At 48.0% G+C, this 15,922-nt stretch overlaps 1 protein-coding gene across 3 annotated transcripts in view; it reads right to left on the minus strand.

The window, feature by feature from the left end:
• The window catches only part of TSHZ2 (teashirt zinc finger homeobox 2), a 488,293-nt gene that overhangs the window by 192,073 nt on the left and 280,298 nt on the right, over window positions 1-15,922 (minus strand). Inside the window, exon 2 of one of the 3 annotated variants that reach the window (XM_040248106.1) lies at window positions 6,952-9,897. In XM_040248106.1, coding sequence (XP_040104040.1) covers window positions 6,952-9,897 — 2,946 coding nt within the window. Of the gene's footprint in view, window positions 1-4,665; window positions 9,898-15,922 lie in introns of those variants that run through there. The other 2 variants (XM_040248104.1, XM_040248103.1) reach the window with 2 other exon arrangements.

Here is a 15,922-nt window from a genome sequence, read left to right on the forward strand (position 1 = left end):
GGCTTCCATGTCTGTTAACAAACTGCCCTGCGATGCTTGCAGGGCGTGGCGGCGAGACCGATTTAAAACCCCTGCATTGCTAAAACTGCACTGTTCTTCATCACGTTGAGTCATTTTTATGTGAAGTGTCAAGCTCCCTAACAAATAACTCCTGCCAGACAAATCAAGTTCCTCGTCTTAGAGCTGCGGCTAAATAGTTTATAGCTTTAATCTGCTCACCGAGGTGTGCAGTCTATGACAGTAATTATAAATGCAAGGAGAAATTATAGCTGAATGCTTTAACTGCATTAGGGGCTGTTTGATGAACAATCATGAGCGCCTGCTCATTTCCAACAATAGAGGGCAAGTTGGTGTCAATGCATTAGAAAGATTTCAGTTCTGCATGGTTTTTTCTCTCATTTACCACGGAATGTCACTTGTCTCCTATAAAGTAGAAAAAAAGCGCCACGGAACGCTTTAAACTTGATCGTTAAAAAAAAAAAAGACAGAGAAATGCAGGAGAAAACTGTTTATCGTGATGACTTCTGTTGTTTTTTTTCTTCTGTTTTTCTTGGCGGCAGGTTCAGTTTCAAATTAGTCCGTTAAAGGTAACTGCTTGTTTACTTACTAGGGGCCTTAAAAAAATCCCACCTCAAGCCATTTTTGAAAAACCTTTACAGAGAAAGACTTCTTTCAATGAAGGGCAAGTTCAAGATCCGCCCAGGCAGAGGCGCCGGTGTTGGTGTGTGTCCCTCTGCTAGATCTGGCCCTCTATCTATAGCTACCTAAGCTAATGACACAATTTAGCTCCTTATTTTCCCCTCCTCACTTTTGCAGAAAGACGTTTTTAATTTAGCTGAAGAATTACACAAATGTATTTTAAAGACATAAATCCATATAAAAAATATGAGCTAATTAAAACATTGCACTCCCTGTCGCTCATGGATTTTCAATTTAGCGAAAGAAAAAAGAATTGCATCTGGTTAAATGAAAAGATGATACTGATGGCAGATTGGAGTAAATGAAAAATAATGTTACTCTATATTAAAGCACCAAATTATACCCGTCAGGACAGAGCATTCAGAAGTCCAAATGAGGGGGAAAGTGCAACGAAGGCGGAGATGCATCGATGCAAAAGAGGGGTTAAGCCAGAGCGCGCGGAGGAAATGAAAACGTGAACGGAGGGGACGCGCTTGTTTCTTGCTGCGTTAGAAACGCTGAGGTCTCAAGGCTAGCCCTGTTTCAGATTTCACATCTTGCTTCCCCAAAATGAGAGTCAAGATGAGGATTAAAAATAATAGTAATTCTCACAGAGTTATTTTCCCTGGGATTTGGAACATTTCTCGGTGAGATGCTCCACGGTGATTACTTGACCGAACAAGGAAATTCCATGAAAGAGGGTGAGAACATGCGGGTTCCTCCCCAGGCCGGTCCCTAGCCCCTGAAGCTGTGGCATTTGGTTTATGGCTGGAGCCTCCAGAGGCTGAGAAAGCTCTTATCATCCCTGCACACATATGCCACACTTCACAGACTTTTTTCTGAGCTGCCGGCTGGATTCCTGGGCTTGGGTCGCACCTGGAAACCGTCAAGCGAGATGCAGGAGAAGCGTGATGAGTGCTGGGCTGCCCAGGGCTCGAGTCCTATGCTCACTGTGTGTTCTTAGACAAACCACAGACGCCGCTGAGCTTTTGGCAAAATCAGGGTGATCTGAGTACCCCTGCCCGGCTCATAGAAAGAGGCCAACAAGTCTCAGCCGTCATTGCCGTCATTATCATTAAATAGTAGGGCAGCGTTTCCTTGAGCTCCCCAGGTGGCACGGTGGTAAAGAATTCACCTGCCAAGCAGGAGACACAGGTTTGACCCCTGGGTCGGGAAGACCCCCTGGAGGAGGAAATGGCAGCCCACTCCCGTATTCTTGCCTGGAGAGTTCCATGGACAGAGGAGCCTGGAGGGCTACAGTCCCTGGGTCGGACACGACTTAAGGACTGAACAACACAGCAGCGTTTCCTTGGGGCACCTGCCTAGATGTTAAGTGGCTCAACCCGGGAATGAGCTGTAAGTTCTGTACACTTTGGGCAAGGCTGAAGAACGTGATAGGGCCCTCGAGCTGTTGCCTAGAACTAACGCTTCTCGTGAACCTACTATGCACCAGGCTTTATGGAAAAGAAATTCATACTTTTACTTGATTCTCATGACTTTCCTCTAGAGGAGAATTCTGTCCACATTTCAAAGACAGAAGCGGGGCACATCTTAGAGACGGTGGGGGAGTTAGGGCTTGAGTGCAGGCCCGCAGGCCTGGACCCTCGCTGGTCTGTACCACCATCCCCTCTTCCGCTTCCCCCAGGACCAGCCCCGTCCTATGCGCTCCGTTCAGCGTCTGCCCCAGAGCTGTGTCTGCACAGGCAGCCGCCCAGGCAAGCTCATGTCCTAGTTAGTCACCGGCTTAGTCCCTGGGATTAGCACGTTTGGCACGGAGTGATGGCTTTCTCGATGGGTGATACTGAGAGAGAGCAGCTCAGAGACGGTGGAGATGTGAGAAATTCATGCATACTCTCTCTGCTTCCATTTCTTCCCCTGTGAAGTGGTTGAATCAGTCCCTACCTCACACAACTGCAAGAATCAGGTGAAATAGTGTCCCTGTAGTTGCAGGCTGCAAGCCTGGCACGTTTCATCAGCATGGCTGTTGGTTCCTCTCTACACTGCTTTGCTAATAGAGTCTGGTGCACAGTAAAGGCACAGCCAATATTTGACGAAAGATAAAAGAGAGGAAGGAAGGCAGGCAGGGAGGAATGGCGGGCGGAAGAAGGAAGAGCAAGGAAGGAGAGACTATTGTTTACGAGATGAAGGCAAGGTTGGTGCCTGTAATCGCCATGAGGTGTTGCTATTGTTTAGTTGCTAAGTCGTGTCCGACTGTTTCTCGACCCCTGGACTGTAGCCCGCCAGCATCCTCTGTCCATGAGATTTCCTAGGCAAGCATACTGAGGTGAGTTGCCATTTCCTTCTCCAGGGGATCTTCCCGACCCAAGATGGAACCCATGCCTCCTGCGTGGGCAAGCAGATTCTTTACCACTGAGCCACAAGAGAAGCCCAGCCATGGGTTAGCCCAGCCCATCTTCTTCTTCCCAGGCTGCCATATAACCCCTGGTGTTAGGGTTGCCAGGTCTAGCAAATAAAAACACAGAATGCCCAGTTACATCTAAACCTCAGATAAGCAATGAACACTTTTTAGTATAAATGGCCCATGTGCTATTTGGGACATGCTTATTCCAAAAACGTATTTGTCATTTACCTGAAATGCTAGTTTAGCTGGACACCCTATATTTTATCTGGGAACCTCACATGCTGTTCACCCTGAATATGGATTTTATCAAATGATCCACAACAAAGGTAGCAGCTTATTGGACTAGAATTCATCCCCTCTATCAATTTCAAGGTTAGGTGTGATGCTAAACTTGTACACTCTTGTGCACTGTGGTAATGACTATAATTTCAAGTCCTTATGCATCTTAGACTCATTGATTTACTCTATGTTTAATTTCTGATTTTCAAGAGGATGTGGTTTTTAAAGGTATATACAAATATCTACTGAAATCGTCTCAGATTACTTATGTCCTAAATTAGGGATGCACATTAAACATATTCTAATTAATTTCTCATGAAAAGTTGCATTTAATATTTGGCAGAGAATTTTATAGAATTTAAGATTTTTTTTTAAGACCTATCTAAGAAATAAAATTCAGGTCAAAATTCCCATCTTGCATAGAACATGAAAGTGAAAGTGAAGTTGCTCAGGCATGTCTGACTCTGTGTGACCCCATGGACTGCAGCCCCCCAGGCTCCTCTGTCCATGGGATTTTCCAGGCACGAGTACTGGAGTGGGTTGCCATTGCCTTCTCCAGGGGATAGAACATAGATACTGTAAAACTCTCAAAATTTGCATAAAACCTTGACCATCTCTCCCAAAATGACATGTCATTTTCGTACAATTCGTGTGGTCAGGCATCCTAACTGAAATTAGAGTTCCAGATAGCAGTGATCTCATTTTGTGATCATTTAGAAACACATAAGCATCCTTCTGAGCAGTGGGCAAGGGTTTGCATGCATACTGTTGTCAAAGAGGGCTGTGGGGTCGAGGGGGGCATCGTTTGCAGCTGACCAGAGCCCCAGAAAGCTGCCTCTGTGCAGGTGTGGGAGCTGTGGGGCGGGCGGGGGCATCCTTAGTGTCCACATGAACACCGTTTTTTAGGTGCACGAGGCACATACAGTCTGAATGATTCCCGAACACGCAAACCTGTTTTTCTGCGATCCGCTGTCAGAATCACAGCACACCAGTGTTTATCTAAGAAGGGAGCTTTGTTTTCATATAATGATAATTCTGTAATATGGCGCTCTGAAGGTCCAAATCAGAAATATTTATTCCGTACAGACGCAAAAGGATGAGACAAGAGCTAGCCTATCTATGTATTTAATAGACTTCTAAGTACCTTTGAGTTGGCCACGACTAAAGAGCATCAAGTCCCTTTGTATAGGTTTTTCCCACTTCCTGGGTTTTCTTGGCTTCCCTAGAACAGTTATGTGTATTTCAGATTTTGACTGAGGCTTTCTGTTTCTCCTTATTCTGTATCTACATATTGTAATGTTTTGACTATGATATTAATTTAAAAAATGATTACAGACCTAACATGGAAAAGGTGGAAAATTGGTCTTTATTGTAGCACAGATAAACATACCTATTTGTCGTTTTCATCAGGTTTGGACCTACCCCTCTGTGACTGGAAACACTTCTCTGTGTGCGTTCTGTGTGTATCCACCTTTTTTTTTTTTTTTCCATTTTTGAAGGACCAGGAAAGCATAATAGCAAGTTACATAAAATTTAAAACATTGCATAGCAAATAAACAGGTGTCGCGGAACCCCAAGCTCACATGTTGATTCAATAGGTATATTTCAGCTTTCCTTTCAATACAGTGTGAGCTGAACAAACCATGCTTAGAAAGCAAGAGAGGAATCTGCCAGTAACACATTTTAATCATCATGATAAAAACATGCAAACGAAACCAAGTCATCATCTGGGCCCAGATAGTCGTCTGCGTGATGGGACGGGTTCCCCGCCATCAGAGGCTCTTAGATCATCCCACTGAGGGGATAGTTCCCAATTTCAACCCCTTGTCTCATTCTGACCGCGCTCACACTCAGTAAATCCTCCTGTATGATGTGAGGTGAGCCCACATCCACACCCTAGTCACACCCGTCCCCACCTGCAACTCTGCTCCTGCCGGTGGCTTGATGGCTTGATCTGAAATCTCCTGTTTAACAAGAGCTCTGACAGTAGGGGGAGGGGAGGGCTTATAGAGTAGACCGTGAGCAGCGTGTGTTTGAACCTAAGGAGGCCACCTATAAGTGGAGTTTTTCCAAAAGTACAGATAAATACTATAGTACTACACAGTCTGGGTTGGTAGCATCCACAGGTGTGGGACCTCGGATACAGAAGAGGCAGGAATACGGAGGAACTGTCATGGGGAGGGCCGACTAGCAGTTACACACGGGTTTTCTGCTGTGCAGAGGGTTGATGCCCCTAACCCTGCGTTATTCAAGGGTCAACTGCATGCCATTATTAGCTATTCATATCTTATGGCATATGTAACTAAAAAGACTAGTCTGTAACCTAGCATGTCATAAACTGGGTTGGCAAATGCCAGAGTTTTAAGTCAGGTGGGGTCTCATTTTGGGTTGCGGCCCAGAGTGCAGGAGAATTGATATATGTGTGGGAGTTTCTAGCACATGGGGGCGGTATCATGCCGGAGAGGAGAGGAAAGGAAGGAGAGAAAATAGACAAAGGGCGACGAAAATAATTTCCGCCTTGTCTGTGCCCAGTATTTGAAAACGGCTGGTGTGACTAGTCTGCCAAGGTATTTGACCTTGGAATCTGTCTGCCTTCCTGAAGGTGACAGAGATCAGCTGGGCCCTGCTGACTCTGCCAGGCGTGGAACTTCGACGATACGTGATGCAGATTATCTCGAAGCCGTGGGACCCCACGTGCACTGGCAATGAGTGTGCCATTTGCTTCTTTATATAAAATAAAGTCTCAAGCCATGCTTTGCATCTACCTTTGCTAAAGGTGGGCTCTGATATTAGCTTTAACTTAAGAGCAACCAAAAGACCGGGAAGAAACTAAGCTTCCTCTCTTTTCATCTGAGTGTCGTGCAGAGAAGAGTGTTTTCCTCCCATCTGACCACAGGGCGCATCCCCTTTCACAGGAAACCAAAGGCACAGGAAACAAACAAATCGGAGCGGGAGGGCAGTGGAAGGTAGCAATTGCTGCAAATAAGCTGCCAAAAGCATTAATTATGACTAAGAATGATAAAGCCAGCTGTAATCTATTCATAAGTTGATTAAGAAATCTGTCGAGTGGCTGCCCCCAGGAACTCTACAATCTTTATTCTCTTGCTCACTCTTTCTTTTTTAAAATTTTCATCACTCTATAAGTCATTAGCATGGCTATAGGAAGGGGAGGCAGGGAAATGGGATAATAAGAGAAGTCGGTGCTTATTAATTACAATGAGGCAGAGCCTTAACGGGACCTTGAGACTTGGGCCCTGGGTCACTAAGGAGATCGTGGATCAAGAAGCAGTGAGCTCCGACTCTCTAAATCCTTTGTGTTCTATTCCCCAACGCTAAACTGCAGAAATGGAGAGAATGGATAGGACTTATTCATGTTCGGGTCTATTCCAGGAGGCTACAGTCCTCTCGCGGTAGGGAGAGGTCAGCTGCCTCTAAATAGAACCAGCTCCCTTCTAGAAGCGCCTCACAAAGTCGCCGGCACAAGCACCCAGGAGCACACCCATACCTGCACGGCTACTCTTCATCCACGTCTGTTACAAACTGTGAATGGTGCTCGGGGGACTTGCTGTGCGTTTTGCTTAGGTGGAGTTTTACTGCGTGTTTGCTCACAAATGTCCGGCAGCACAACTTACACTTGAATTTAGAGTCTGTGTCCTCTTCGCCAGCTATGCTTTCCGGTGACCGCTGAGCCGACGACACCCGGGAGAGCTCCTGCTCCGCTTTGCCTTGCTGCTCCACGGCCAGGCGGGTCATGTCCTTCATTTGGAAACCCAGGTGGGACTCTAAGTGACTGATGTAGGTAGACGGGGTTCTGAACTGGGAGGCACAGTCACTGCAGTAAAAGATGGGGTGTCCTTTGTCCATGTTTTTTAGGAACTTGGTCCCGCCCGTTTTCCTAAGCTGGTACTTAACATTGGCGAGCCAGTGGCTGATGGTGGTCATCGAGAGTCCCGTAAACTTCGAGATCTGCATCCGCTCTTGGGGGCCCAGGTCGGACAGCAGGTATTTGCCCTCGGAGGTCTGGAAGAGGCTGGAGGCAAACTGAGCCTGCAGGATCAGAAGATGCTGGGGGTTCCAGTTGGACTGCCGGCCTTTCCTCTTATGCAAGGTGGAGACCTCACTGGACACGTCCTCGAAGCGCCTGACATCCATCTCCAGCTTCACAGGAGGGACCCTGGGGGAGGTGGCGGGCTTCGGGGTGGTGGCCTTGGGGAGGACCTTGACCATGTCGGCGATGTCGGACAGGGCGTGCTTCTGGGGCGGGGACGTGCAGGACTGAGCTTGTGAGGACTCGGCCTTCTTGCTCTTGGACTTGGTCAGGTCGATGGGCTGATCGTTGTTCTCGAACAGATAGCGCCTGGACACGCTGGCCGGCCTCGTGGAGGGGGGACTCAGGACTGGCTTGTCCATGACGCTGAGGCTCGGCTTGTGAAACATGGACACTGTGCTTGAGCTTGGGCTGGAGCAGGAGGGCGTGCGCAAGGGTTCCGTGGCTTTGCCCAGGTGATTGTTCAGGACAGACTGCAGGGCGCTGAGCGGGTTGATGCCCGGCGGGGCCGCTGCAGTGTTGGCGAGGGCACAGCCGTTGCTGAGCGGAGACACCGGCTCCAAAGCCTGGGCTTTCTCTTTCTCACTGCCCTCTCTCATCAGCTTGTCCTCCTCCTTCGGGGGACGCGGCTCAGCCTTTTTGGGCTCCGCAGGTGGTTCGCTTTTGGAGAAAGCGTGCCCCTCGCTGTGGCTGCACGAGGACGCCTCCTCGCGGGGACTCTCTTTCCCACACTCCCTCACCGCTTCCTCTCTGTCCGTTGGCTCCTTCTTCACTTGCGTGTAGGGGGCCAGGTGTGCAGGCACGGACACCAGCGGCATCGCTTTCCACTTGGGTGCGATCGGCCTCAGCTTGGTGCTGAGGTTGGGTCGGATCTGCAGGACCTGGGAGCCCATAGGCAAGGCAGGCTTGGTGCCCTCCGAGAGCTGGTAGGCTGCGTGGATGCTGGGGTATGCGCTCCAGCTGGGAGCCCCGTTCTGGGCTTTATTGATGGCAGTGGTAACGGTATTTTCTAAAGACTTCAAAATGTCCCCTCCGCCCTTTGAGCCATCTTCCAAGTCCTCCTCCCTCAGATACTGGTACTTTATCGTAGGATCTAGTGGCTTTTGGAGAGGGTCTTCATAGTCCTCGCTTTTCAAGACCTTCTCATCCTTGTTGATCTCCTCCGGTTTTTCCTTTTTGCTGTCCTTCAGCTCCGTCGAGGAGGCTGCGCCGTCACGGGCGGAGTTACTTGATGGCTTGGGAGCCAGGGCATCGCTGTTTGGGGCATCTGACAACGACTGCATCTTCTCCACGGCCAGTGGGTCCAGCACCAGCTGCTTGCCTTTCTTGGAGGCGGAGCTGGTGACCTTGAGAAAGTGACCGGTGACCATCATGTGGGTGGTGAGCTGCTGCAGAGTGTCGTGGGAGCTCCCGCACTCCATGCACTTCAGGATCTGGGACTTGCAGGCCTCGAACTGCCAGGTGTAGCTGGCACCGTTTTGGTAGCCATAGCGGTTGTTGCAGGACAGTTGGAGGTTGGTGTTCTTCTGGGGCGGAAACGAATCTGCAAACGACCCAGTGGTCGAATCCGGGGAGCACGGCCGATTGACGTCGAAGACGCGTTTCTTGGCGGGAGTGACCAATTTTGATGAAATGGTTGGGACTGGCTCCTTCAAAGGCACTTTTTGGTAATGCTTCGTTTTGATCATGTGGACGCTCAAGTCTTGGAGGGAATCAAAGGAGTCACCGCAGAACATGCACTTCAGGACCTTTTGAGCGTCCTCCTTGTCCATGTCCTGGAAAGCCCTCTTTCGGGGCTTGGAGTAGCTCGTGGGTCTGAGCTTGTCCTTTTTGCGGTTGTCGTCTTGGTAGTGGCCGGTTTCGTTCATGTGGACGGTCAGCTCGACCAGGGTGTCGTAGGCAGCGCTGCACTGCCGGCACCGGAACCTGCTGGCCCCGGTGAAAACAGTCCCGCACATTTTGCTGCTCTGCCGGTACAGCTGGACCGAGCTGAACAGGCTGGGCTTCGACACGGACCTCGAGGGCAAGTTCTGCTGCAGGCTTTTGGACAGAGCGTCTTGGTGCCAATCGAAATCCGTCTTGTTGCCACCATTTCGGGTGTCACAATTCCGCCTCTCGCTGTTGGACAGCTTGAAGCCGAGACCCAGGCCCGACCAGTAGGAATCGGACAAGATGTTGGCGTAGACGGCGGTCATCTTATCCATGCAGCTGTGGGCTTCGTTTGGAAGCTTGGGGTGCACGCTGGCTTTCTTATCCGAGGCATCTCGGCCGCACACGCTCTTGATGTCTGACACCTGATCACTGGCATCGCTCAGCAGGGACTCGTTCTCGGCGTCCTGGTTGGACAGGTGGCTTCCTGGAGAGTTCTGGTAGCTGAAGCAGCCCTTTTGCTCGGGGCCCGTTTCCAGCTCCTCGTCTGTCCCTGCGTCATTGCTGCCCTGAGGCTGAGCTCCCGATCCACTGTCTTCCTCTTCCTCCTCTTCCTCTTTGATTTCCTCCTCTTCCTTCAGCTGTTCCTCCTGGGCATAGCCTGTGAGAAGAGAGGAAGAAGACGTGAAATAACAGTAGCGGGTGACATATTCCACCCCCATGTCCCCACTCAGACCAAGTGCCTCCCACACGGAATAACCAATTGATGCTTTTATGAACAATGAGCAATGAATAAAGGAAAAAGCCAAATGATGCCCTTTGTGCCATCTGATGCCTTCTTAAAAGACAACTGGTAGCAGTCATCTTCTGAACTGTGGTGGAGAAGACTCTTGAGGGTCCCGTGGACAGCAAGGGGATCCACCCAGTCCATCCTAAAGGAAGTCAGCCCTGACTATTCATTGGAAGGACTGATGCTGAAGCTGAAGCTCCAATACTTTGGCCACCTGATGTGAACAGCTGACTCATTTGAAAAGCCCCTGATGCTGGGAGAGATTGAAAGAAGAAGGAGAAGAGGGCAACAGAGGATGAGATGGTCGGATGTCATCACCGACTCGATGGACACAAGTTTGAGTGAACTCCGGGAGACAGTGAGGGACAGAGAAGCCTGGTGGGCTACAGTCCATGGGGTCACAAAGACTTAGTGACTGAACAGCAACAAGCGTTCTTCATAAATGCTTAGAATCCCAACTTAATCATTTTATCATTCTAATACTCCTGTAATGGGACAGTCTCTAAATTCACGTGCATGCCTTTCAGGAAAGCTGGACTGAAATTCAAATCCTATCAAAGACATATCTCTACAAGAAGGACATTGGCTCATAAGCAAACTCAGATGACCCTTGGCATCTTCATGGTAAGGTTCACTGTGACACTTGACCCTGTTGGCATGCAGTCAGCTTAATAAATCATTTTTGAGTCCTCAGAAGTAATTTGGATGCACAGCCATTATATTTTTGAGAGCCAGTGTCTCTTTGGGTACAGCGGCTTTATTTGTAGAGAGTTGCACAGCAGGAAAAGAGATTATGGAGTATCAAATAAAGTCTTCCACTGATAGCTCAAAAATTATGTAAGCTCAGCAAATATAATGATTTTGAAATAATAGCAAATGGTGTTAGAATGGGAGATTTGGGAACTATTCTATTATTCTCAAACAGGTTTATGAAGACCTTTTCAGAGAAGGCTGAAAGTGCCCTCTCGATCTTGTGACTGTAATTTCAAATGCACTGTGATTTGTGGGTCCCCGTCATGAGATGCCAATTATACGTTTGATTTGTGGATGCAAAATGCTATTGGGGATGCATGCTTCCCTTTCTCAGAAAGGATTTAGGACCAGTAATTGCATAGGGAAAATGAAGGCATGAGAGAGCCGGTGCGAAGGGAATTGATAGGCAAATATCCATCAGTGAGATGAGGAATGTGGCTATTTATGCCCATGTACTCATTTTCTGCACCTGGCCTTTTCAGAGCCACGTGGATAAAATGCAACCAAAGTTGTACCAAAGCAAGAGACGTTTGGTCTTAGGTTTGCACGGGCTGCACGATGTCAATGCAGTGGTTTCCCTGTGAGGGTCTATCTCCCCACTCAGTGCAGGCGGGTGCTTGGGAGAATTTCCCCAGTGCAATGGTTCTATTTCCAGACACCAGTGATAATACTCGAAAAAGGGGTGATCAGGCACGGGGGGTCTCTCCTGTGAGAGAGGGAGAGAGGAGAGACGGGGTATTATTAGAAGGAAAGTGCCTGCCGTCAGGAACTCCAAGGGCTTCAAAGACTGAACATGGAGAATTTTTTTTTTCAGATGTTTATTCATTTATTTTCCAAAATTAGTTTTTTAAAATTGAACTGTAGTTGATTTACAATATTGTGTTAGTTTCTGGAGTGCAGCAAAATGATTCATTATATGCATTTATATATATATATATACATCCTTTTAGATCATTTTCCATCTCAGGTTATCACAGGATATTGACTATGATTCCCTGTGCTGCACAGTAGGCCCCTGCGGGTCACCTGTTGCACGTGTACGAGTGTGTGCCTGTTAATCTCGCGCCTCTCATTTATCCTGTCTCGATTTCCCTTTGGTAACCATGCTTGTTTTCTATGTCTGTGAGTCTGTTTCTGTTTTGTAAATAAGTTCATTTGTATTGTTTTTTAGACTCCACCTATAAATGATATCATTTACCCTCTGTTTTTCTCTATCTGACTTACTTGGAATGGTAAACCCTGGGTCCATCCCTGTTGCTGCAAATGGCCATATTCCGTTCTTTTTTATGGCTTACTAGTATTTCATTGTGTGTGTATTCCATGTGTATGTATCTGGACCACACTGAAGATGAAGAACATTTGTTGAGTAAATGTTCTCTCTAAATACATTCTTTCATTTTTATCAATATCCGTATGAAGTAGGAACTATTATTATTTTCATTTCACAGATGCAGAAACTGAGGCTCTGAAGTTAAGAAAATTTTCCAAGGCCACAAAGTTAGCATTGCAAGATCATGCCTGAACCCACCCTGTGTGATGGGAGGATCCACGGTTGTTATCACCAGGCTCCACTCTCTTTTTATTACCAATCTAATGAATAAGGAAACTTTGCAGAGAGCCAAAGGTTAAAGGTTGAGATTTCCTTGAGATGTCTCTGAATAGATAACCGCCTCCGAGGGGAGAGTTCTGGGAATAATGGAGGTGAGAGGCCATGGTTTTAAGGGTCTACCATGAGACAGAGGAAGTGTGAGCACTCAGCCTCGCCACCGGGTTTGCGGTCGTGCTCATTCGTTTTTGTTGCCATTGGTGTCGTGCTTTTCCTCCCTAGCAAGTGGGTTTTTCATTCAACTGGTATTGCTGGTCTCTAGTTCCATAAATTGATTTGAAGAAAAAAGCTTCTCAATCTAGACAATCATTAATAAGTGATCACCACCTGTAAGAAACCCTGCACTGTGTGTGTGCCCGGCTCCGTGCCCCCCGTGGACTGTGGCCCGCCAGGCCTGGCTCCGTGCTCCCCCGTGGACTGTGGCCCGCCAGGCCCGGCTCCGTGCCCCCCCGTGGACTGTGGCCCGCCAGGCCCAGCTCCGTGCCCCCCCGTGGACTGTGGCCCGCCAGGCCCCTCTGTCCATGGGTTTCTCCAGGCAAGAACCCTGCAGTAGGTGGCTGTGCCCTCCTCCAGGGGGTCTTCCTGACCCAGGGACTGAGCCCCAGTCTCTTACGTCTCCTGCATTGGGAAGCGACTCTTTACGACTCATAAAGCCCCAAGAAAACTCTAGCTTAGAACAACTGAATGAGATAGCCCCACCCCATTCGCACTGCATTTTTTTTTTTTTCTGGACTAGTTTTTATGTTTGCAAAAACAGTCATACCATTAAGCTGAAGGAGAAGGTCTATTCACAACATCAATAAATGACTTGTTACAGAGCCAAGCAAAATACTCCAAAGAATCAGGCAAATTTTGCCCATAATGCACAGTCACTTTTGAAAATTAAAAAGGCTTTACTACTCATACTTTGGGAGGATACAGATTGGCCAGGACTGTTCCAGGTTAAGACATATAGTCACCTCACCTATGAGTGAAAGAATCACCAAAACAAAGCATCTACACCCACACATAGAGCTGGTGAAGACACCGAGGAGGGGACAGCAGGGCTGCTGCTCATTACTTTCGGTTAATGACTGCCAGGTTTTATTCGCCTCACTATTTTCAGTGCCTAGCCCAAGGCCTGACTAGTCGCTCAGTTGTGTCCGATTCTTCGCGACCCCATGGACTGTAGCCCACCAGGCTCTTCTGTCCATGGAATTCTCCAGAAGAACACTGAAGGGGGTTGCCCTTCCCTTCTCCAGGGGATGTTCCCAACCCAGGGATCGAACCAGGGTCTCCTGCATTGCAGGCGGATTCTTTACCATCTGAGCCGCCAGAGAAGCCCGACACTTAATAAGAAGTTGGGAAATAATTCATATTATGTTGTGTGTGTGCTGAAAAAATACATACAATCAGGGACAGGCGTTTGCACACACACACACCCCCCACAGACAATCTGCCTGGCCAGTATAGCCACTTTCACACAAGGAGAAAAGGAGTGTGTGTGTGATTTTTTTTTGGAGTGTTCTTTTTTAACGCTGACATTTGGAAGCTGAGCTTTCCAGCCCAGCTCAACTTCACAGTCTCCTATGTCCTTCTAAATGGATTCCCCAGAAGAAAAGTCGCAGACAGCAAATGCCTCCCCCACAATACAGATAAAATTTTCTGCTTAATTAGGTATTGACATGTTTACCATAACCTTTACAGAAGAGTAACTCGTGCTGAGAGACCCTTTTTGTCTGTTTTCTTCTGCAGAACAGACTCAATCTCATGCACCCGATAAAGTAACACATTGAAAAGCCTCATTAAAAAAAAATGCCAAAGCATCTATCAGAGTAAGTGTGTTTGAACAATGGCTAGGGGTTCCAGGGAGTTTTACAAAACACATTTTAATATTATACATTGAAGACTGTTCACTTAAGTGGCTTTGTTTGCCATTGGCAGCTGAGAGGAGAGAGAGGGGAGACAGGCAGAGTGTGGGTGACTGGGGTGCCTCATGAGTGTCTGTCTCTCTCTGTATTGATGAGATTTGTTTAATAAGATTGCACCATGTGTAAATCTTGGTAAAGTGGATTAGTTGACTTTATTCCTGGCAAGTTTATTCCTATGAATACTTATTTAGCTAAGATGATGATCACAGAGATGCTGAGGCCCAAGAGAAAGGCGTGTCCTCTGCAGAGCCTCCTTGTGGATTCTAGGTTGAAGGTCACACTTTCTGGGGCAAACATCTCGCTTTCCAACCTAAATGTCTAATTTCATCCCTTACCACCGCCTGACAGTGGCCACTCGAAGCGTCCGTGTCGCCAGGACAGCTGATTCCTGAGCACACTCAGTTCCGTGTCTAGAAATTCTCCAGTCCAGAGAACTCTCTTCTGCCCCCTTGGTCACTGCCCTCACTGCTCTGCCATTACCGTTCTTTCCGGCGACTAAATGGGCTTCCTGCTCCCCCTTCTTCCAGGCTGTTTTCCAGAGAACTAACTGCTAGAACAGGCTTCCCAGGCGGCGCTAGTGGTAAAGAATCCACCCGCCAATGCAGGGGGCTTCCCTTGTGGCTCAGATGGTAAAGAATCCTCCTGCGAGGCAGGAGACCTGGGTCCTTTCCCTGGGTTGGGAAGATCCCCTGGAGAAGGGAAAGGCTACCTACTCTAGTATGCTTGCCTGGAGAATTCCATGGACAGAGGAGCCTGGTGGGCTACAGTCCAGAGAGTCGCACAGAGTCAGACACGAGGGAAGCGACTTAGCACGCCAAAGCATGAGACTCAGGAGACGCAGTTTTGATCTCTGGGTCAGGAAGATTCCCCTGGAGAAGGAAATGGCTCCCCACTCAAGTATTCTTGCCTGGAAATCCCATGGACAGAGGAGCCTGGTGGGTGACAGTCCATGGGGTTGCAAAGGAGTCGGACACACTCGATCTCTCTCTCTCTCTCTCACACACACACACACACCTGCTAGAATATTCCTTACTCCTTATTCTGGCTGTTGTAACTCCTGCAAGTCTTTCTGTTGCATTGCACACATATAAATAAATTGTAATAAAATTCAAACCCTTCGCCTGGAGTCTGAGTGCGTGCAGGATTTGGCAGCTACCTTTTTGCTTTATCACCCAGTACTCTTGCCTCGCCCTCTGTGCCCACAAGACAACAACCCACTTGCTCCTTCTTGCATCTGCCAATCTCGTCTCGACTGTGACTCTTTGCAATGACAGGTTTCTCTGCTTAGAAAGCTCTTCCTCTATGGAAGTTGGTTGCTTTTCATGCTTTAGAATTCAGCTCAAATGGCCCCTTCTGGGAGAGGTCCTCCCTGACCAGTCACGCCTTCTCTGTAATTCTAGAGCATATCAACCTATCTGCTGAAAGCACCATGGCACTGATCATACTCTGAAATCATCCTGAGGGCTTGCTTAGTGACTGATTGTTTTCTCACTAAATGTAAAGATGGAATATCTGTCTCCTTGAAGACAGAGACCTTGCTTCTCCCTGCACTCAGATCATATCCTGGCACTGAAAGAAGTCCACAGGTTATCTAAGTGAATGAACAAACAGATAGACCATACAATGA

This window comes from Oryx dammah, unplaced genomic scaffold (genome assembly GCF_014754425.2).
Source record: "Oryx dammah isolate SB20612 unplaced genomic scaffold, SCBI_Odam_1.1 HiC_scaffold_10, whole genome shotgun sequence".
NCBI lineage: Eukaryota > Metazoa > Chordata > Mammalia > Artiodactyla > Bovidae > Oryx > Oryx dammah.